Source organism: Toxotes jaculatrix, chromosome 7 (assembly GCF_017976425.1).
Source record: "Toxotes jaculatrix isolate fToxJac2 chromosome 7, fToxJac2.pri, whole genome shotgun sequence".
Taxonomy (NCBI): domain Eukaryota; kingdom Metazoa; phylum Chordata; class Actinopteri; family Toxotidae; genus Toxotes; species Toxotes jaculatrix.
Genome location: NC_054400.1, coordinates 23,529,892 through 23,554,117, shown reverse-complemented (window position 1 = coordinate 23,554,117; position 24,226 = coordinate 23,529,892). Strand labels below are relative to the sequence as shown.

At 41.4% G+C, this 24,226-nt stretch overlaps 1 protein-coding gene across 1 annotated transcript in view; it reads right to left on the bottom strand.

The window, feature by feature from the left end:
* Positions 1-24,226, bottom strand: part of sema4c (sema domain, immunoglobulin domain (Ig), transmembrane domain (TM) and short cytoplasmic domain, (semaphorin) 4C) — a 92,009-nt gene that overhangs the window by 42,069 nt on the left and 25,714 nt on the right. Inside the window, exons 2-3 of the mRNA XM_041042156.1 lie at positions 17,232-17,361; positions 468-676 (exon numbers count right to left, since the gene is read on the bottom strand). Coding sequence (XP_040898090.1) covers positions 468-579 — 112 coding nt within the window. The 5' untranslated portion in view covers positions 580-676; positions 17,232-17,361. The remainder of the gene's footprint in view (positions 1-467; positions 677-17,231; positions 17,362-24,226) is intronic.

Genomic DNA, 24,226 nt, shown 5'->3' with positions numbered 1-24,226 from the left:
AGTTTGCGAGCCCAGCAGATAGAGAGAACAGGTACAGAAAACACAGAGAGAAGCTTGCATAGTGTCCAGTGCAAGACTGGCTGGTTGGCTGGTTAGCGTGTTAGCATTTAGCTCCCTGGCTACAGAAGTTGATCAACCAGCTCTACATGTAGTCACTACTTTGCCAAGCACCTAGAAACAACTCTGTGTTGTAATTATTCAATTATTTTATATTTTCTATGATGGCTGGGACTAGCTAGTTGCCTTAAAAAGGTGTATGTACATATATACAGTGCTTAACAAATTTATTAGACCACCACCCAATGTAAGGTTTATGCCACAGCGGCGGAGAATGTATTTTTCATTTTACTGTGACTTTAAGGATCTGATACCTAAAGGGATTTTTTAAGGTCTGGCTTTCACTGGAAAGTTTCTGTGGCCACTGAGGTCGAACTCTTCTATCAGCTGGTATTACTCTGCTCACTCACCCTGGTATCGAACAGTCTTGCGTGGGATTGGGTTCCAGTTGAGACCCAGCGACTTCTCCCATCCAACCAGAATCACCAAGAGCAAGACCTTCGTCCCGCCCATGGCTCCCATGTCCGCTCCTATTCGTTGGAACTGGCGTTGAGTGATGGACTGAGGGATCAATCAGTTGATCAGAGGGATTCAAGCGAGCAGCCGGGCTCCTGGTAGCCTGCCAGACAGAAAGGAAAAACCATCACATCAGCTGGAAGCAGCAATTCACCTCCTTTATTGACTTGGTTGTTTATCAGAGACAATTTTGTCACAACAGTAGATACAACACGCACATTTTTCAAAGAGCCACACAAAACAGTTCATACATTCAAGCTGTACTGAAAGATAAATTTCTCACTTTGAAAACATGTACTATAAAATTGAACATGGTCATCAAAATCCACAATAATGTAAAACAGAAATGAGTTATGCAAATCATTAAAGCCAACAAGGACAGAGCAATAATCAGTGTATGTGCCTCTGCGTGTGAGTGTCTGCCAACAAAAACAAACCAAACATTTTAATGACTTTTGGCTGTAGAGGTTACGCAGGAAAGTTTCCCCTGTCCCTCCCTCACGGCGAGCGATAATCCAGCTATCGCCACTCAAAAAGCTCAGAAATAGCTTATCGCTGCACTCTTGTCAAGCCAATTCAGCAGCACTATATTAAACTGGGGCTGAGTTATCAAAGTTAATTGGCGCTGGCAACGCATCAAACACCAATGTGTTGGGAAATGAATGTCGAGGCAAGGACAATCCAATAGCACTGTGTTGTAAATGAATTGGTTTATACCTAATGAACATGTCAAGTGTGCAGCCACAGAGCGGCATTACAGTCCAATAACAGCACAGGATGATTGACTTGTTACTGTGTTGCAGGTGTGACTGATGCACAGGCTGAGAAGAGGAATTTCACCTTAGAACAGTGCTTACACACACTCCTAAGTTTGGTTTTGTATGCTTGTGAGGTCCTGCCAGCACCTAAACCTTTACGTTATGTCATATAATCATTTTGTATGAACTCAGTGACATCAATGAAAGTGTTTAGCACACTCACATTCAAGATGAAACACATTACTTATTATCAAATAACCGTGAAATCAGCCATGGGCAGCCTTAAATTTCATCAGTAGTTGAATTAGTGTTTGAGTGTGAAAATAACTTTTTAAATTATATTGGAAAGCTGTCATCAGTGGATTTCAGTCTTCAGCCACCTGTGCTGACAAACCTCCATGCTCAGTGATGCCAAGTCAGAGATAACAGAGCTAAGAAAGAAATTACATGTTCTGCTTGTTCTTCTACAAAACATTACAGATAGTCATATTGATCAAGAAATCTCAACAGATTTGTTGGCTAAAGTTTTGATTCACCCAAATGACAAATTAATGTGTCTTGCTTCTCTTGTGACATCCAACTGTGCAGATGATTTTATTTGTTTTTAGATACAGAATGTGTCTCTGAGATTTCTGCTGCCATTTGAAAACAGTGGAGGCAAATGGAATTTCATTTTGTGTTGCTCACAGCGATAAAATTCAACAGCAACATCCAGAAACTTTCTGTTACTAAAGGTCTCATTGTGCTTCAAGCAAACTGGGCTGTGTAACGTGTCAGTTGACAGATTAAAGCATTTGTACCGGTTCTACGTTCTACCATACGCTGAGGCTGGACAAAAAGCCTATCACAACCTGCTCCAGGCTTCATCCATGATCTCAGTGCAATTAGTAGTACAAATACGGAGCCTGCTTTCAGACAGTCTCTTATCGAAGGCATGCATGGTGTTCCACTGGATTTAACATATGTAAAGAAGTTGTGTGAAGAATTAAAAAAGATGACTTGAGAGAGAAGTTGAAACCCAGCCTTACTTTCACATCTTCACACACTATACTACATGCCAATCGCTGCAAAAACTGAGTAGCATTGTGGGATTGTCTGTTTTCAGAAAGTTAGAAAAATTGTCAGAAGCAGCCCTGCTTGGTTACACCACTGGAAAGGAGATTTATTACATATTTACATATACACTGTTACATCATCTGATGATAAGCACTTTGTTTGAAGCATGCTAAAGTCATGAGGATAATCGACAAAACATTCTGTCCACTGCTTTCATATAGTATTTTTTTCAGTAGAAAAAGTAGTTCTTTGACAGCTCTTCATAGCGTGGTCTGTGGAACACTGGGTGGAAAGTGAGCGGACACTGTTTAATTTAAATGTCACTGTTAAATGCTGTGGGTACCACAAGCAAAATTTCCGTTCACTTCTATTGTATTCAAATGACAGCAGAAATCTCAGAGATGGATATCTCAAAACCTCAGCACAGAAAACCAAAACTATCTGCATGGCTTGGCACCACTGGAAGTAAGTGGATTTTTTTTTTTGGTAATTTGGTGAACTGACCCTTTCACTTCAGCTTAAAGGTAACCTACAGTGCAACTCCAACCCACCAAGTGTAACCTTAATACTAAACCAGTTACTGAACTTTTCCGGTGCAGATATGAAGAATGATAAATCTTTCTAAAGTATTAAGTATCCTCATAAGAATTGAAATGCACACACTCCATTTCCCCTCTGCACCTGCCACTGCTGCTTATCAGCGAGTGAAATGATGCCTTTGATGAAGTGTGCTCATTGGAGAAGAGAACCTATTGACTTTTAAACAAGCACAAAATGTCCAACAGTGTTTACTTTAACCCCACAAAAAAAAACCCTGTATATGTAGCATGTTTTATGTCTCCTACTCCCTTGCTCTCCTCTAATCCCTCATGTGAATATTAAGTTCCAGTGCTGGCAAACAAACATTTAGTCTATTTGGCTGACTGGCAGGGGAGGTAATTGAGATTTGGAGATGTATATGTGTGTGTGTGTGTGTGTGCGTGCACAGCATTTGTGTGCCCATGTCCAACCAATGTGACTGTTATTGATTACACTTTTGAGAGGAAAATAAGAAGAAGCTAAAAGAGGAAAAAAAAATCACCCCCCCAGCCATTTTCCCCCTCCACCCTCCACTCCCAGATCAGATCATGGCGATGTGCTGTTAAATGAGCGTGCTTAAACGCTGGGTTTGGGTAAAAGCTCTCCAAGCCTCGCGGTGCAGACTACCAGCTTTATTGGATCAATGCTGAAGGCCTTGCTGGCCAACGCTTGAGTGAGCCGAGAAGAGATTGAGATGGAGGGAGGGCGGGAGCGAGGGATGAAGGGCTGAAAGGAAGAGAAAAAGTGGGGGAGAGTTATAGAAAAAGAAAAAAAAAACACGTCTGGAGACGTCGCAGGAGGCTTGCAATTTTTCTTTTTTTTTTTTCTCCTTCAACATCCACTCTTCCATCTCTGTGCTGTGAAGTAACAAAGTGAAGTGGGCATCCTGAAGGCCGGATTAAGTGAAGAGGCAGCGTGTAAACACTATAGGGGAAGATAGGGTGGAAGAGGATGGAGGAAAAGATGGAGATTCAAGGCTTCTGCTTGTTTGAAGAAAAGCTTAAAAATCCTCACTTTTTAGCTTACTCTCTCTCATGACAACACAAATGTTTATCAAAAATAGAGAAGTATACTAAATGTTGATTTTAAAATTCAGGAAACAATGGTGTGTAAAGCCACAGTGAAATATCATCAATAGGGGTAAAACAACTCCAACAACTGGGCCTCCTTATTGGAGTGTCCCTCCAATAAGGAGGGACACTCAACAGTCCTCTTTGTCCAGCAGCAATGACACAATGAAAAAAAGTACTTAAGGAAAAGTACTACATTCATATATGTACTTTGTAGAATGTTTTTATGCGTTTTCAATTTGCACATAAAAAAAACCCTCTAAAAAAACATCTTGAAATATTGCAAAAAAATTGTTTACACTTGACTGAGGTGGAAAATTTGGTGTGTTGACAAAACTAAGATGCGACAAAGTGCAGTGGAAACAGACTTGGTGAATAAAACATGATGTACATGAAGCACATGACTTCAACATCCACTGAAGCTTCTGCTCGAGGAAAGACATGAAAAACAGCAGCAAACAAAAACATCAGATCTGTGCAAAGTGATGAGAGGACTGAAACCTCCATCGGATGAATACATGAAACACATAAATATCATATTGCCATAAAGTTGTCTACATTGCTTAGACTGTTTGATGTCTGACTGATCTATGACTACTCACACACTGGTATTAGATGGTAGCCTATTGCTGATTTTCTGAAAATTCGCTTACAATTTGCGCCACATTTGGATGGAAACCTAGCTAGTGTTATCACTTATCACTTCGATGTAAAATCTTAATCTGCAATGTTACCTGTAACGTGTCAAATAAATGTACAACATTCACCTAATAGAAATGTAAAGTAGCTTAAAATAAAAGCAGTCAAGTTAACTACAATAATAAATAATGTACTACATTCCATGTCTATAATATTACATTGTAATAATAGCTTGCACAGCCAATAGTGGTTTGCCAGCTGTAAACATGCTAGCAGGCTACCATGCTAGCAGCAGCACTAGCAGCTGTACAAACTATTTAAAAACCAGCAAAGGAATATTCTTCAGTTCAGTCAGTCTGATTCATTTAGCTGCTTTAGTAGCTTATAGCAGAGGGATTATATACAGTGCCAACATGGAAAATTGAGCCATTTGCTGCCGAGCAATAAAAATCAACTAGGAACAGATTAGCTAGCTGCAGTATTGTTTTCCATTCAGTACTGCTTCTCTTAACTTGACACCACTCTGCTGTTAAAATTGCACACTGAATCTTCAAGCTGCATCTGCAGGGAACTTTATGATTGCCGGGGGAGATGGCTGAAGTCGGTCTATGATGTGTTTTTCTTTTCTTTTTTCTTTCTATCAAACGGACTCTTATGATCCCTCGCTGTGTCGTAAGAAACGTAGTTCAGCCGCGCTCTCCCCTGACGACCAAATTAACTTGCTTGCTCTGTCTCTCACCACGGCCTCTTTAAGGTCCTGCGGTGTCACATAACTCTGCAGGCGGTATCAAATCATCTTTTAGCTGCTGGTGTTGTTGTTGAGCCTGGTTTAGCTAATGAGCTGAGACACGGCAGCCTAATAATATCAGTCAGCACTCCACAATGGAGAGCTCATTAAAACATACAGAGAAATAGGCCACATGTTCTGATTAGGTTGCAGAGCGGTGTGTGTTTTGGCTGTGCCTGTCGATTTGTGTCATTTCATGTGCATGTGTGCCTTTTTAACTTGCATGTGTTCAGAGTGTGTGTTTCTTGTCGGAGTGTATCGGAGGTAAGGCGAGTCCCTGTAGGGAGAAGCAAAGCAAGGTCGTTTCTTCGAAGAGAGCGGATGTTGGAGGGAAAAAAGGAAGAGATGAAGAACATGTTCAACCCCCATCTGTCTGTCCTCTTTTCTTCACCGCGGCATCTTTCTGTTTTACCCTGTCCTCTCCGTGCCCTTCATTTTCCCCACATCTCCTTTCCTGTCAGCCTTTTCCGTCCAATCCTCCCATATTACTACGTGCACACACACACAGACTGTGACCTTTGGTGCTGTCCCAGCTGATTGCTAGTCCTTGCAGGCATTGTTTGACTTTTAACCCCGACCTCTGACCCTTTTGCCGAGTAAAGAGAGCAAGGACGCATCACCCATCACCCTCCACCCTGACTATCACACTGGGACAGACTTAATGTCCATTAACCCGTGACTGCCCCTCCAACACACACACACACACGGACGGACGGATGGACTACAGGACAGCCCCCACCCTTTACCTCCCCTCTCGCCTCCCTGTAAAACAAACACAGCAGCTACCGTCAGCTTTCTTCCTTCCTTCCTTCCTTCCTTCCTGCCTGCCTGGAACCCTGTACCCTCCCTTATCCCTCCTCTTTTATTGCTCCAGCAGCATTTTAAAACACACACACACACACAAACACTCACACAAGTGCAAACTCTCACACACAAAAGCTGTTTCACCTAAATAGAACATGCAGGATCAAACGATTTCACACCTCGTGGATGGAGGGATGAGAGCGGTTCCAGGACTTGTATAACGTCTTTCCGTCCCTTTGAAACCACCATAGTGAAAAGTTGGAGCAGTTCTGGTGTATTAATGGTTGGACATGTTGGGGTTTCTGAAGCTGGTGATAGCTGATTTTCAACACTGGATCTTTGTAGAAATTCAAAAAAGGTGTTTCTTGACAGAATAATAGTCAGAGTATAAAAGTCTCTGAAACCGCAGCATGAAGAGCATCATGGGACACAGAACTGTGTGGAAACCAAGACTAATGATGCTTCAGAATTGATCTGGATGTAAAAATTACTGTAAAATTGATGTAATCATGTAAAATTACTTACATCCTGTACACTTGTTAGCATGTACCTCAAAGCATTGCCGTACCTAAGTAGGTTACAGCTTCACACAGCTGCTAACATGGATGTACACTCTGTTTTGTAGATGATGATGTATTGATTGATGAGAAACCGTGCAAAAAGACGTCAGTATCTTGAAACAGCTGTGTAAGGCAGTCCCACTGCATAAAATTATGTCAATTTTGGACAATGTTTGTCTGTTTTTATTGGAAACATGTTCAAATCATGTCACTACATAGACGATTTTTTACTTGTTTTAAAAAGGACTTTTAGGACAGAGCAATCATATGTAATTATTATAATTACATGCTAATGTGATGCTATTCACATGTTACCTGTGATCTGAGAGGAATCGCCATCATAGAGGATGTCACTGAGAAATGTGGGTGAGTCACAGTTTCATTGAACCAAAGGAGATCTTAAAGAAAAGCTGTTCATAACATGGTCTTTTTCCAAGATTCATTGCCAAATGATAATTTGTGACCCAAGTTCACCTAGTTTCATTTTTATGATTCAAATGTATTCTGAAGGGTTCAAAATGTTATATGAGAGCCCGTGAACCCACCAGAGAGCCTTGGGAGAAGATGTATCATATGATAATTTCATCAGTTTAGATGAATTTTTACAGCTGAAATGTTTTGATCAGAGATCAGCCTTCAAAAACAAGGAGGTCACTCAAAAGCAGTTCTGGTGATTTGAATCCCAGGTCACATGCTGTAAGTCACTTTCAAGGTTCTATATTCAAGTCCAGAGCAAAACAAAATATAATCATAATACCGCACTCCTTGCAAAAATGATGGCTTGTGAGACGTGAAGTGAGGGAAGTCAACATAGATTTCAGCATATTTTTGATATTTCTTCTCACTTAGTCAAACAGTTCTGCAGAGCCATGCATGCAACAGGGCTGAAAAAGAAAAACAACAAAGCTCTGCTTTTTTTACATGTATTGACAAGAAAGATGAAGGAAGCAGAGCTGATTCGCTGCTTTTATCCAGAGTGTGGAGCTAATTGAGCTGACATGGACACTCCATTGACAGTGAAACACGCACACACCCTCCCACACCACGCACACTCAGCGTCTGAGAGTCTTGATACAAAGACACAGGTGGACAATTAAAGCAGGTAGAGTGTGTTTTTGTGTATGATAGTCTGCATGGTTTGAATGCCTGTTTTAAAGCAATATCAAGCCTGAGTGAGTCTGCATAACTAGCATGTCTGTGAATACAGATGTTACAAACAGGTGTGTTAAGTCTTTATGCTGACCACCTCACATTAAAGACCTGTGTGTGTGTGCGTGTGTGTGTGTGTGTGTGTGGGCGATTTGCTGCCAGATTGTGCAGTGTGTTTGTGTTGAGCTGGCACAGATGAAAAGACTGATAATCAAAGAGTGGTTTGATCAGCTTCATGCAGCGACTGTACGTGTGTGTATGAATGTAAAAGATGAATGCGAACGACTGTGTGATCGCACTCGCTGTAGTGCACTTCTGAAACATCCAACACCACGTTAAAATCCTCTAAAATGCGTTTGAAATCCCACTTTAAAGCTGCTATCATCAATATGTGAGCCAACCATCAATTTTCCTGCACCTGAGCACATGATTTCCTATATTTGCATACAATTAATGATTTGCTAACCAGCAGCAGGGCATCAAGCAATTCAAATTCATCAAATTAATGTCATTGACTTTCCTTTCACATGGTGATTGGAATTCACTTCCCATCCTAATTACCTCAAACTGAAGCGGAACTGAGCACAGCACATTTGACTTACTGCAAATTGATGGAAATGTCAAAAAAAGAAAAGAAAAGAAAAGAAAACTCCCATGAGAGCTTGCAGTTAACATCTTAGCCTCCCTCACTGTGGCCTCCCCCCATCACCCCGCTCTTTCATGTCTCTCCCCTGGGAGATTCTGCAGGCCTTCAAATCCCCATCTTCTCTCCTTTCATCCCTACTGTAGCTCTTGCTCACTCCCCCCCTGCCGCCTTGTCCATGTCATGGTTGGCTGGTCAGGCGTGGTCGGCTTATAATTCTTTGATCGGCGCTCTGATCTCTTCCATCAGTGCCAGGGGCTCCAGCTGATTACAGATGAAATGGATCTGATTTGGACTCTGACTGTGGGCCAAACACCTGCTCAGACCTGAGGAAGTGATAGAAGAGGAGTTGTGGGCGAGATGAAACCGGAGAGACTGACGTCCAGTAAATCAGACAGCAAGACCATCTGTGCTTTTGGTTTGTTGCAGTGGATGCACGCCTGATGGAAGAAGATCATACTCAGACATTTAGGGAATGGACATGGAATGTGGAAATTTCACAGCTATTCTGAGAAAGAAAGCTTTAACAATACCAGAGCGCCAATTTGACTAATCTGAATATTTTTAATGGAACCACTGGGAACAGTTGTTCGGTCCTAAAGTTGTTTTTATTACGGGATATTTCAAGGATGAAATGATGGCCCAAGAAATTTGACAAGTTGCTAAAGCTTCTGATCAGATGTTAAAACTGGACCAAGAGATGTTTTATATTAACAATGGGGCAGATGAACACATTTAATTTGAAAGGTGTCTCACAGGTTACCATACAACTCCACTGTAGTGATTTGTATGCTGCATTTTAGCATCTTTCAGTTCATTATTTTGGTTTCACAGCTCGCAACGTCAGTGTTTTGATTCTTTCTCTCCATTCTTTGCAAGCTTGTTGCCAGCCACAGGCAGCTGTTTTCAGCTAAAAAATATTACCAACCCAGCAACAAAGAAAAGACAGACAAAATTAGTTTCCTGCTGTTGAACACTGGAGCAGTTAGCGGCTAGCAGTTAGAGCCAGATATTTCCCTCAGGAATTGCAGGAGAATTATTATTGGACTTACATTCATCGGGTGAAGACAAACACCATTCCAAATGAGTGCCAGTGTTGTTGCATCTGCTGGGTGTGTAAACAGGAAACTGTTTGCCAACACCTTAGAAATATTTGAGGAGTATCTGAATCTATGGAATCATGTTGCAGCCATCATTATTGGCCTTGAGTAGTTGACAACCAACTCAAAAGAACTTCATGAGATTGAGTTTGAGTGGGGAGTTTTTTTTTTTAATCATTGGTTCTCAGCCCTGTGCCCTAGACGTCCATGGTTTTAATTCCAGCTGATCACTACAGCGACTAATTTAATCAGTCTCTCTGGTAAAATAAGAAATCGGTCACATCAGCAGACTTCATCAGGAGCCACTTGTAGAACTCTTGTTCCAGAAAGTTTCCACTTTGATAAAATATTCAGTGAAATACTTTATATCAGGGCTCGATGACATGATTTAAAATCTATATCATGTACAGTATTATTTCATTTATTTTAAGTGTTAACATAAACACAAAAATGTCCATTCAGTTGGATTATCAAATTAACTTAGTATGTGTTTGTCAGGATTAATCACAGAATGAACAACTAAAGATTACAGATTGGTTGTAGTGACTATTCTCTGTGTAATTACATGGCATACAGGCAATTGAAAAACTGCAATAAGAACACATTTAGGTCAGTTAGAGATTCCCAATCTAGCTACAGATTTCTCTTAATCCTTTAACATCCTTTAAATGCTTACCAGACATTTAAGAAGTGTGATTACTGCAGAGAGATGCTTTGATAGCACTCTGACCTGTCATCGGTGCACTTACATGAGTGTGTGTGCGCACTAGACCATGATCATCATCAAGTCACAAGTCGATCAGCCTTGCCCCAGGCAACGGACCGGCTTATGAACAGCAGGCAAACCCACACACATAGACAAACACTAATTCATTCAGACTAATGCTATTTCTTTGTGCACATTTACATACTGAATAAAAACGCTGCACACGTATATAGATTACTACAAACACACATGCATGCAGGTCTTCACAAACACGTACATATTTATGAGGACCGTACCTGCATGTGCACTGTGCACACACGCAAAACATTAAAGGAATGTTTTATCACGTGTCATATGCACACCCACAGATGCACACACACATCTTCAATCTCACCACTCATATATGTTGCAACCTGCTCCTCACACACCAGTGCACTAATCAAATACACTCTTTTCCCCCGCCAGCCATTTTCAGACAAACAAAAAAGCTGACAAACTTTCTCTGTTGTATTTCAGAGCTCATTAAAAAGTATTCACAACTGTACGATTTAGCGCTGTAATCAGCTCTGAATAATAGAAATGGTCGTATTGACGCCTGCGGGCGCCCGACGTACTGTCTCATTTTGGAACAACAACCGCTGGGCGTGTGAATGCAAAACACTATGACACACACGCCCACGTACACACTATCTCCCTCTCGCTTGAGTTTGTCTGTCTCTGGTTGCCAGTCCCTGAAACACTCACAGTGTATCCTGGCTTTGGGAGACCGCCTACTATGCTCCTAGGGGGGCTAATTGTCCAGTAGCGCTCTTTCGCTTTCCCTCCCACTCTCTGTGTCCTCTCCTCTCTCCTCTGCTCCATTCTTTGAGCTTTTCTTTCGGCCCGAGTTCAGGAGTTCATGCTGAGCCCAGAGCCCTGGATCCCAGTGAGGTGCCACAGGGCCGAAAGGTTACACCTAGCTGGACTCCTATAGAAACAGCCCACACACCTCAATGGCAGGCGGGTGGGGAGGGAGGGAAGGTTAGCAGGGAGAGAGATGAATAGAATGACAGAGGCAACAGAGGAAAAACAGGACTGAAAGGAAAAGACCAACTGTAGTGTAAATGTTGTGGGTCAGACTGACTTTGTGGGCTGAGGCTTTCATGGTAAAGTTTCTTGTTCAGAGACATAAAATACTGTTGTTATACTTTATATTTATCTGTTTATCTAGTTATATGACTTTCTTAGAAGCCTTGCAGTAGTTAGAATGTGTTTTATAGCCGTATTTTCCATATCCTGTCTAAATATATTCAACCACAACCTATCTCCACCAATGGATGGTCCATATAAACACTCAATCTGAATGCATCAAGCACTGCATTCTTGCTGCTTCACCACTACCTGTTTTCATCCCAGCTGCCTGTAACATTTATATTTATCTGAATCTATAATGTTTCTCTCAGTAAGTGTTCATCTTCATCAGAGGTTGTGCATTTCAGACTCTACTGTGGGAATTGTGTGTTCAGGATGGCGTGTTTCAAGGCTGCTCAGATTTGTTCTGGAGCATCACATGAGCAGAGCCACATTCCCAAACTAAAAATTCCTATTATTGTTGAAGTAAATGGTTGAAACTTGACCTGAACTGCCTTCTGATCATCTGTGTACATGAAAACAAATACATATTGTTTTTGGAAGTGATCGTATACAGATATTAAAGAATAATCTCAGTTTTTGGCCATCGGCATTAACAATGTACTCTCCAAGTCTGCTAACGTTCATGTGCTGCTGTCTGACAACACATAAACATTACTAATTAGAAATCAGACAAGTCTAAGAGAAAGAACTTATTTGGAAGTCGAAAACAGAATTACATAATTATTACCCAAAGTGTCTGTTGTAAACATCCACTACAAATTACAGAGCAGGTTAGTGGTTCAACTTGAACCTACTATAACTGCACTTTTCCTGCACAGTAAGGGATTATTATGGACATTTTGGGGGTGCTCACTTTCAATTTAATCTGAAAATCCAAATTAGATCTGTTTTCCCATCTTTTTAGCTCACGACTCCTTAAAACAAACAACTGTCTACTTCGTTGCCAGTTGTACAGTATGTCTGCCCATTGTGACCAGTTCAACCAAAAATGAACCCAAAAAAGCAGCTTCACTAAACAACAGCTTAGCTTTAGCTGACTTACTATTTAGCATTTGGTTAAACACAGTTGTAACTGTGGTAGAAAAGTAATAGGAGTAACAAAGTCAACAACAGTCTCAGTACTGCCAGTAAATTTTGCTAACATTAGCTGCCATGAGCTACTGGTCACATGAGACCAACAAAGGCTGAAGCAGCAAAAGCCCCTGATGAATTCAGCTTTTCATTTGTTAGAGGAACAATGTGTGATCTCTTCTCTCTCTCTAACATCACTTGTTTTAACTGTCAGGCTCCTGGTTCATTAAATTGCTGGGTAATGTTAGAATCAGAAACATTAGCACACAGCTTATAGCATATTCGTTTTTACAAAGAAAGATCTTGTTTCCCTCATGTTATAATGAGAAACTGTGTTGTTTTCCTGTCAACACTGAATTCTGCATCCGTCTTTTACTATTTATTCATAAGCCATTCAGATCCCTGGAAGGCAGGCCAAAGCTGTAGAGGGGAACTGCAAGAAACACTTCTCCCTAACTCAACAACAACAAACAATGAAGGTGCCCTTGAGCAAGGCACTTAACCCAGCTAGATTCAACGTGCTCAGTGACTGAGAGGAGTTAGGAGACAATGAAAGAGTTGAGCTTCCAGTTCTGGGCAGTTCCCGGTGGCCAGAATTAGAAGACTGTGGTTCTACTGGACATGTCCGAGGAATGAATGTTCATAACTGTAAAAAAAAAAAAAAAAAAAAAAGCAAAGCAGGACATTTCCGACGAAGCGTGTGCATACTCAGCAGAAACAAATCCTTGGATGAATAAATGCATTAAAAAATGACAGCTATCGGATCAGTTAGCAAAATCAAGGGTTATCAGCTAAAAATGCATCTGGCAGACTTGCAGTGCAGACAGATATTTGTTGAAGAGAAGAGAGGAGAAGTGAAAGGTGAGAGGAGTGAGAAGACAGTGCTCTAACCAAGGGTCTATTAGAGCCTGATTGGGCCCATTAGGAGGGAAAGGTGATATGCGAACCATGAGCAGCACTCCTCCGGCCCAGCTCTACATTAACCACTGCCTGCTCTCTACTTTGTTGAACACATGGGCTGATCGATAGCAATGAAGAGGAAGGAGAGGAGGGTAGGAGGTGGCGAGGCGAGGAGGAGAGAAAAGAGGTCCAGGTTTACGGGAAGATAAGGAGAGATCGATAGAGAGACAAGGACTGCTGCTGCGTGGAGAGAGAGGACGGAGGAATGCAAGATGCAGAAGGTTCACACGCGTTCACCTCATCAAACCTGATGGAGGGAAACCTGTGTGTGTGTGTTTGTGTGTTTGTGTGTGTATGTCACAGGGTTCTTGGTTAAGAGTGTATGTCTACGTCACTCAAATAAACAGTTATATACTATAAGTTGTTAAATACAAGGAAACAATAACATCTAAATATTTAAAACTGCATTATTCAGCACACTGTATCATGTATGTTTAATATGTACACAAACAGAAACAAAAAGACCAGCTGTAGTTTTATACAGGGCTTTTATTTCATGGCCCCCTTCTCCCTGTTTCCAGTCTTTATGCTAAGCTAAGCTAATTACTCTGGCTTCATAAGTAGTGTACATACGTGAACATGATATGACTCTTGATAGTTAAGTGAAAAGTGAAAGAACATATTTCCCTTTACTCCTAGCTAACGTATCACTGCTTTTACCAGAATGCTGTTCTTATTCACTAATGCATTCCAATTGCTTCTACTTTGCCATTTTGATTGTTCAGAGAGAAGCTACCTTTAAGGATTATACCCTTTCAGGCACTGAAAGACTTTTAATGTGAAAAACCGTGGCAGCAAGTGTTGAGTTTCACTGACAAAAGTAGTGAATTAAGAAAGTAATTTTGTTACATAAGAGAAACGCAGAGTAACAAAGTGGCCAGAATAACAGGACTCTATTGGTGCGACTGATCAGAACAGCAGAAGAAGTGTTACCTTTGCATTAACACAGCAGGAACAGCAGATTTAAACAGAAGCAAATGAGAAAACAGATGGTCACTACAATATGACAAAGTTTACTTGCCTGTTAGAGAATTTGCAGTAGTAGACTGTGTTGTGTTGTGTTGTGTTGTGTTGTGTGTATCTCAGAGTGCAGGTTTGTGTTGGTGTGTATGAACAATGTCATCCTTGCTTTGTGACTGGCTGTGTATGGGGGACTGTATATAAGAGCAGTACATTTATCTCTGCGTACCTGACACCTGTCACGCTTCCTTGATGTACATAACCTCCACCTTCATCTTTCTTACTTTTCCCCTTTCCTCTTCCTCCCTCTATTGCTCTCTCTATCTCTCTGGTCTGTCTGTCATATCCTCCATTCTTCCCCTTTCTCCCCTTCCCTCCCCTCCTCCCCCTTGTCCTCCCCTGAGCTCTTGGTGTCTGTGATGGCACCCCGTCAGAGAAAAGCTATTTATGATCGGCAACCAATATCCTCACAGAGATAAACACACACTGTGAAAGACACAGATAGAAAGTGAGAGAGAGAGAGAGAGAGAGAGAGAGAGAGAGAGAGAGAGAGAGAGAGAGAGAGAGACAGAGGGAGGGCGATCGAGAATTATTAGAGAGAATGAGGGATAAGTGCATTGTGAAAAGAAAGAGAAACACACACTTGCAGAAAAAATATGGATTGAGGAATAGAGCAGTGTTGCCTGAGGTTGTTTTTTCTCGCCTTTGTGTCCACGTGTGTGAAAGTGTGTGCGGCTCGGTCATTGTTATCATCACAGTGGGTGTGTGTGTTTCAGTGCATCCTTTCTGCCCATATGTCTCTGTATTCTGCAGGTGAGAGTTGGGATACAAATTACTTTTTTTATTGGAGGCAATTTACTAAAGTCTGCTGGAGCTCCCAGTCGCTCGATCAAACAGACAACTGATTGTAAATGAGAAAGCCCTTCATCACACACTTCAAACAAGAGATAGCCACCTACCAACGTACACACACTCACACACATGCATATCACACACAGTGATATCCAGCGTCCTACTATGACAAGGGCTCAGCTTTGGTTTTAGACACAAAGGGAGCAGTGGAGTGTTGGTTATGGATTATAACCCTCAGTTCTATGAGTATAGTTGCCATCTAAGAGCTGAGGTTCTGACAAGATCTACTCTTACTCTTAGTTTCCTTGATAAAGAACATTTATCATTAGGTATCATTTGTCATTTACAAAGATGTAAATGCAAGATGTTGCACTTACGTCTTTACTAAAAAGAACACTTTCTATCGCTCCTTTTGATTGATGTCCTGTTATATGATCTAAATCAAAATATACATATAAACCACAAATTATCCGCTTTATCCTTCTTGTTTATTAATAAGCTGTAGAGGTGCTGGTAGGCAGATTTCGCACAGTCAGACTAGCTGTTTCCCCTTATTTCCACTCTTTATGCTAAGCTAAGCTAACTGCTTCCTGAATCCTACTTCATGTTGAACTGACAGATTTGAGGGCAGTATTGATCTTTCAGTCAAGAAAGCAGCTAGGCATATATATGAACTATTCCTTTGAACATTCTTGTCCTGTCTCCCTGTCTTGTAGAGAGGTTTTTGTCAAAATTGACATTGTGCATGTTCCTGAATAAATTGGAACGAAACAAATTACCACAAAAGGGATTCATTGGGGCCCACATCTAATTTTTTTCCTGGGGTCCCATAATGGACTATATTTGCAATAATTTTCTCAGCCCTAAGTAATGCCTGCAGATCTTTCTATTGGGCTACATACAACCCCAACAACCTTGAGCAATCAGAGGATTACGATAGCCTGTATGTAGCCTGAGAGGCAAAACTGAGGGCACAAAAGGCTAAAAAGCTCTTGCTGCTACTTATAAAGTTTGTTGTGAGTGGACAATAATAACTGAGAGATCAGTGGATCAAAATTTTTTACCAACTTCTCTCATCTGAATTGAACAGCAGGACAATATTAAGAGAGATTTTAGTGAGTAAATCAAACTAAAGCTGTGAAAGTGGAAATTATGGCCTTGTACTTTTGTCACAAATCACAAAATTCATTTTCAGTAAACTTACATGTGAAATTCTGTGCAATGTCAGTTCTTTTTTCTGCCCCTCTTTCTTTCTTCCTTATTTTCCACTTCTATGCTTCAGGCGAAATATGGCCGCCTCACTTTCACTCACACATACACAATCAGAAAAAGGTGTGAACTCCCCACATACACGCACACACACTCACACCCATAACCTTCACTATATTTCTTAACAAGATGCTCTGATATTTGAAATCCAATATCCTTCCCAAAATCAGCCTTTTTTATTCCCTTTTCCCCTCTTTTCCTTTGCTTGTTTCCGAACTCCCGGCTCAAGCATCTCTCAGCTCTTTCTCTTTGTCTTGCACCAGAATAATTTCTTTCTGGGAGTACCTGAAAATGTCTGTAATTTCCACATCCTATTTTGACAACCGCCACCTTCCCCCATCCTGCAAGGTTTTCCTTTTTCTTCTCACTTCACTTATTCACTTATTTCTTTTGATTCTTTGCACATTTTACATGCCTCCCCATGCCTCTTCCTTTCTTGCCTCTGTTCTCCTCCCTTCACTCTGCCAGTCGTGCTGTTTGCTGAGGAAGCTTTCAGAGGAGAAAGAAAAGATGCTGCTCTGTTTTTCTTCTCCACCCTTTGTTCTGTTTTTACTTTCTTACTTGTTTTTCTTCTCCTCCCTCGCGCGTCTGTGTGCTTTCTTCTTAATCTCCCTTTCGTTTTTCTTTTTTCTTCTGTCTTCTTCGTGAATGTTGAATAGAGACACGCAGCTCAGATGAAGGTCACATTGGGCTAAAGGAGAAGAAGAGAAGAAGAGAGGGGTAATGAGTGACGGGGGTGGAAAATTGTGTGTTTGTGTGTGTGTGCACATGTATGCCCATGTGAGATTGAAAGGTTGCTTTAATCATTTTAATGTCTCTTTACAACAAGACCTGCACACACACATACACAAATTGTGCTACTCAGATGTACACTAATTCACACATGCTACAATTAAAAACAATTGTTGCCTGCAATTGTACACATGCACAAACACTCACATACACAGAAACACTAAACGCCTGAGCACTGACACACTCGCCAGCCAGGAGCATACTAGAGGCAGTCACAACAAAGAGACAAAGCGGTACATTTTGGGAGCTGTAGTATTTTGAAAGCTAACAAATTTACTGTTGTTTAACTTTGTTTGAAAAGGCTGAAAAGGTTTTAAGTTTTAATAGGAAGTGCTGTAGAAGATATCATTTTTTCTTAGAAGATGGACAGTAAAGTGTACAAATGGGCTGCATGGCGGAACAAAGGTTAGCCCAGATGTGATGTTATGACTTTATTCTCTCTACTGCCCCATAGAGGCAGAGAGCAGCAACTACAGAAACAGTTACGTTGATAAAAAAGCCTCTTAGCCAAACTGTGTAATGATTATATAAGTTGTAAAGCCTTCATTTTGAACTTATATAAGCTCAAAACACTTAGATACTACACTCTGCGGGGAATCTAAAGAGCACAGGGAAAACGTAGTATCCATGCTCTTCTTCAGCTTTGCCCATTTGACAGATATGTTCTTTAATATTGTACAGTATATATATTTTTTATACATTTAATACTGTTAATTAAAGGAGCTTAACCACATCAAATAACATGAAGTTCAGTACAAGAAGACTGAGAGGCCGTAGTAACTGTTTCTCTGACTAAACTAGGCAATCTAACAGGATTTAACAGGACTAGTTTAGCTTCTTTTCTCCATTATGATTCGTTTTAGCTAATGTCTTATTTATGTGGTCTAACAATCTCAGTTAAGTCTAAGAAGTGGCTGTATATAGAAATACAAATGTTAAAAAGTCAGATTCTGGTCTCAATTTCGACCAAATATATAGAAATATATAAAATGGAGCATTATTTTCTGTGTACTTTCTCCCATCTGGTATTTTGCTCTCAAGATTGCACATTCATTCAAAGAGTTGTCAAGAGAGAATCTGAGACTTTCCAAGGAAGCTTGTTAGCTAACAGAAGGATAACTTCACAAAGTTTATTCTAAACATGTATTTCTATCACCGACCCCTGTCTCATACCTGTTTGAAAATCATTCCTCATTTGTGAAGCAGAAATTACACTGACAAAGGAGGGTGACTCAACAGTGAATGATGCAACACATCTAACAATCTAAACACCTCTGTTTTCTCAGAGATCAGTGCTGTCAAGGCTGCTCTATTGTTACGGCATGAATACAGTGAAGTGAACCAAAGCTGAGCCTGATGTGAAAAATGTGCCTGGATTTCCTTGATTTTGCTGTGAAACTGTGTCATTTTAATTGCTGTTTCATTGTGGTGTTATCGCTGCTGAACTTGATAAAACACATGAAACACACTCTCTGACATACCAAGCCTCACGCATGTACGCGTACACACACCTGAAGGCTTGAAGCTCATGTTCATTGGATCCCACGGTTCAAGCTGCAGATCACATAACAAACTGGCCAGCCAAGTCCCAGCCAGCGTGTGTGTGTGTGTGTCTAGAGACCAAGATTCATGTCAGCATCAGTGGCTCACTAATCACAATGAGAGTGCCTAGGGCCAAGCGGATGCCGTGGGTAACGTATGGGCCGGCTAGTGTTACACACAGGGAGCATACAAAGGCAACATCCAAAACCTCTGACACCATCATAGTTCATTCACTGCTGTCAATAAACTAGACACTGGAAACTCAGCTACACTCTGTGCACACAGCGCTGCAGTATATTGACTGGAAAAGCTGTGATGTTCATCAGACTATATTGACTGAACACACACACACACACAGACACACAAAAGAAACCAGAAGACATTGTGTGTAGAACCTTCACATAACTCTCAGAGAAATAAAAAGTGAAATCTTTGAAAACCTTCTCTAATTTAGACTCAGCATACTCACGTGAAAGGCAACAGCCGTGTTTTAATTTTGTAACAAGGCAGTCTTGAAATAATCCAATGCATTTTTAAATGGTTTATTTATCCTAAGAAGTGGAAAAATGTTCTCAACCCATAAAGGATAATTTAATCCTTCATGGTTTTCACTGGGCAGTAACGATATGAAACCTGCTATTGACTTCTTTTTTCTAAAAGGAGAGAACACCCAAAGACTGGATAAATCCTGCAAGCCTGATGCAAGAAAAATAAAAAGCAAGTTACGTAAAAAAAACCTGAAACTTTATGGGTCTCTAAAATTGAGTTAGTTTAATTAAATGTGCTGGAAAGTGAATTTAGACTTAATCAGGAACCTCACGGCTATGGCTAACTCACCATATGAGGTAACGCGCGTGTGTTTGTGTGTTGAATGCTTCTGGTAGAGCGTTTAACCCTTCGGTGAGTGTCTCCACCTGGGACTGAACCGGCGGCATGTCTGCTGAAGCTTTAAGAGCAGCAGAATCACTTTAAAGGCTGTTAGGAAAAATGAAATATACCCCTGCTACTGAGGCCACAGGCTGGGATACCTATAGGGATGGATGAACTCAAATACACACGCACACACACACAAGGCTGTGTGACAGCACAGCAGCTTACTGGCCATCTCTGGTAGATTTTTCCTAAATAAGTAAGTCATCCAGACCTCAGCTTTCCATTGGCTTCATCCAGGAGAACGCAGCAGCCAAAACCCTGCAAGGCTCTACACAAACACACACAAACGCACACACATAAATATGGATGAACGTCTACACACAGACCAGTGCGCACATACTCCCCAAGTATACACACAAGCAGACACACGCGAGGCCAAAAAGGAGGAGGAGGGGTGGAGTGAAGGAGGAGTAGGGGGATCTGGTTAAAATGCAGGATTTCAAGAACACCTGCACACACACACAGTCATATACACACACACACACACACACCTCCAGCTGCTGGCTGCCTGTGTGTTTGACAGGCAGCACAGTGAGTGGCTGTGTGGAAGCCAGCCAGCCGCTTGTGAATCAGCAATGACTAACAGTTTAAACCTGCACTTTTTGAGCTAATCGCCTGCATGCTTATTGTAAATGTATGTGTGTGTGTGCATGTGGGCGGATGTGTTTTTACCCACGTGTGTGAGCATGGCAGAGTGTGTACCAGTGCCTGAAAGTGTGCTAAAGTGTGTGCTAAAGTATGTGCCTGCGTGCTGTCTCTATATGAGCCTTCCCTATCAGGCCCAATTGTGACAGCCCGGGCCTTTAATTGCTTTGCACCAAATTTGACATTGTCTAAGCTGACAGCACCCTGATGAGCGGAATGAAAGTGGAGCGACGATGTACCCGTCACTTCCTCCAATTGGCCTCGACAAGAGCACAACTCCATGCTCCGTTTGATCGCCGCACAAGACAACGCAATAGGATGCTAATCACATGCAAAGACCTGAGCTTTGAGCGTGTGCCAAAGTGTGTGGGTCTGCCTCGTAAGAGTGTGTGCATGTGTGTGTGCCAGTAATGGCAGCTCTAATCAGCAGCAGGATTGGAAGAGGCATGTGGCAATAAAGCCCAACAAAATGCCTGCCAGTCCCTATTAGAGCCAAGCACTCTCCGAAAACCTGGCCGACGACACACACACATATATACATATACGCACACACACTCCATCTTGCTGGACATCTGGCCAAGGTCAGAGCTAAATCTGAGCAATGAACGCCAACTGCCAACCCCCTCATCACTCCGCCCACACCACCAACACAACAACCGCGTGCTCCCCTTAAAAAAGATTGAACAGCAAAGCTTGACTTCACAGTCTTTCTCCTCCAGAGTGATTTAGTTGTAAACTCTGACCCCTCTAAGTGCAGCCCATTACTCGCAGGTTGTGATTTACAAGCTAAAATTAGAGATGGCCGCCGTTTGCTGAGCCCATTATTAGCACCGAGCCATGACAGAGTCAATTCCCTCTGAGATCCCTCATGAGAGTCGTCAATCTATACTCAACTGAAGGATCAATCATTCAGTGTACCATAGAAATGACTGATATACAGCTGACGGTGTAGCATCTGTATTCTTCATGTTTTACCCTGTATGTGAAATATTGTCTCTGCTCTGTGCTACTATTCATGTTACAGGCTTTGGAGATATCTGGCTTTCAAGATCAATACTGACATTTTAACAGCGCTGGCTGACGTCATTCGGCACCTGAAACATACTGAATTTGATCACTTGGTACCACTTTCTGTTGTAAAGTTGTAACTAATGGTCTCATTAATGTTAAGAGATGATTCATTAAAGCTTTAAAGATCCATTGTAATCTGTGAAAAAGCCTTTTGACTAATTGGACTTTGAGACCACTTACTAAGCATTTATCAACTGATTACCAACATTTATAACAGCAAGGAACAACACAAGCTCAAATTTTGGCTACCCAAAATTTATTCTTAATTTCCAAAGCAATATAATAATTAATAAAGTTACAGTTTATAAAACCTTTATAACTGGCACCGTATTAGAAAGGGGTACCAATAATTTTTAGGATGAAAAATCAAAAAATATGCATTTCTCTCAGACTGTTAATCTTGTCGTCCTCTCATATCTCTACAATATCTACCAGTTAAAAAAAAAAGAGAATGGTTGCGTTAGTGAACTTTTTGCCATACTTCATGACTTCTTCTTCTCTCACATTCCCAGTGCCAGAGGTAAATATCCACATTGCCAGCTCCAAACTTTGTCACTGCAGCCCACAGCACAGATGCTATCAAAGCCTCTGGCACTGCGGTCGGTCAGAACACATCCACCAAGTTTCTGGCAGTGTGAATGAGCGGTTAGAAGTCCTATTGTCTCTGCACCGGGGACAAAAAAAAAAAAAAAAAACCTCTCCACATTTGTTGGTGTCGACAGATAAAGTGATTGTGATTCAGATTTTTTTTTTTTCAGCGAAGTGGGACCTTTCCACTATCATCCACTCATTTCCTGTGTGAAGCGCAGAGCCTGCGTCGGTGCTTTTGGCAACCGATATTGGTTTGAGCTGAGGAACTGTGATTATTATTCTCACTCAGCCAGAACACACGGGAGCCACAGTGGACACCAAATACTGAGCAGCACCTGGTGTGTGAGCTAAACTGAAGAAGAAACACACGGAGAAAGAAAAACACTCACATTCGTCAATAAATCCACAACATACGCACAAATGCTCTATATCGCAGGCACACACTCCACAAGGTTTTATCTGTTTTGAAAGTGATAAGGGATGAAATCAACCCATGAGGGCAGAGAGTCCATTCACCTGAACTGGAATAAGTGTGCTTTTGAGTGCTGAGGTGCATGTGAAGAGGAAAGCCCTGTAAAATGAGTGGGGTGAGCGCATGGGTTTGGGAGGTCTCTGTGTTCATGCATGCATGTGTGTGTTGTGCGAGACATCTGTTTACATAAGTGGGAGGATGTGATGGTAAAGCACTGGCTTGGGCCCTGGCCTTTTCACAACAAGGCTCAGGGCGGTGAGGAGATTCATCCTAATATTTGTCTCATACAGGGGTAGAGCCCAACAAATCCCTCCTGTTGAGGCACCCTCCAATAAAACCTGCAACCCTCCATGCTGGGCTTTTCATTGGCCCACTTTCACTCTCCATCTCTGCTTTTCTCACCAAACATGCTGTATGGGTGTCAACTCACAAGTCAACTTTTCCATCTAGTGAAATGTGAGGGTGTGAATGCTGAAAAAGTGCTTTTGCAAAATAAGAGTGAGAGAGGAAAGTAAGAAAACGGGTTATCTTGATGCTAGGGCCAGTCAGTGTCAAAAGCTGCATGTCACCTTCACCGTGACTGATCCTGAAAGCTTTCTAAAGCTGTGCCAAAAAATATATTTGTATTCAAAACTGGTTAAACAATATCACTTATCACGTGACTCTGACCCGACTAATATGTCAAGGCTGTGTTTACAGCATGTTACGATACTTGTGTATTTTACCAAACGAACAATTACAGTTGCTTTCTGGAGACTCAACAGTTAGACACTGATGTGCTAAGAGCAATTTGCATCAAGCAAAAAATATTTTTGAAAAGTTGTTTGTGATGTTTTACATGTCTTGTATTTATGGTGTTTTAAATTGATGAGCCATATACAAAGACAACTTAATATACTCTGATGTAGGCAAGATAGCCACAAACACTTGATAAATAATTTTAAAAATCTGCTGGAATTGTGAGAGATGGATGAACAGACACTGCCATCATTAAATACACACATATTTCTCTCACATGCTTCATCAGCTGAGGGTTGACACACTGATTTATGAAGTGGTTAAATTTTGAGGTTAAATTTAGAGAAAAACGTCTTTTATTTCCATCCGTGCAATAAGTAAAGAAGCATCCACTAAAATATTTTTAAAAATCTTGGTCCTGACATTATGTGCAACTGACTTATCCAAAGCAGACTAACTGGTCTGAGACAGAGTCTCCCTGAAGGAGGCCTTGAACCATTGCAGGGGAGTCCATGACATTTCAGTTTTTGTGCTGGCCCTGAAGAACAATGGCGCCTGCCAGTGAATAAGTAAACCAGGTAAACACTCAGCCCTTCTCTGTATACGCTGTTATTTTATGGACTCATTCAAGGTCATAGCGAGTGTGATTTTTCTTCTTCCTCGTCTTCTCCTGTGGAATAACCAGAGGCAGGGATATCCTGTTTCATTAGCTTTCCTCTCACTGCTGCTGCCGTCTGTCTGACAAAATGTAACTGGCTGAGGGTCGGAGCTG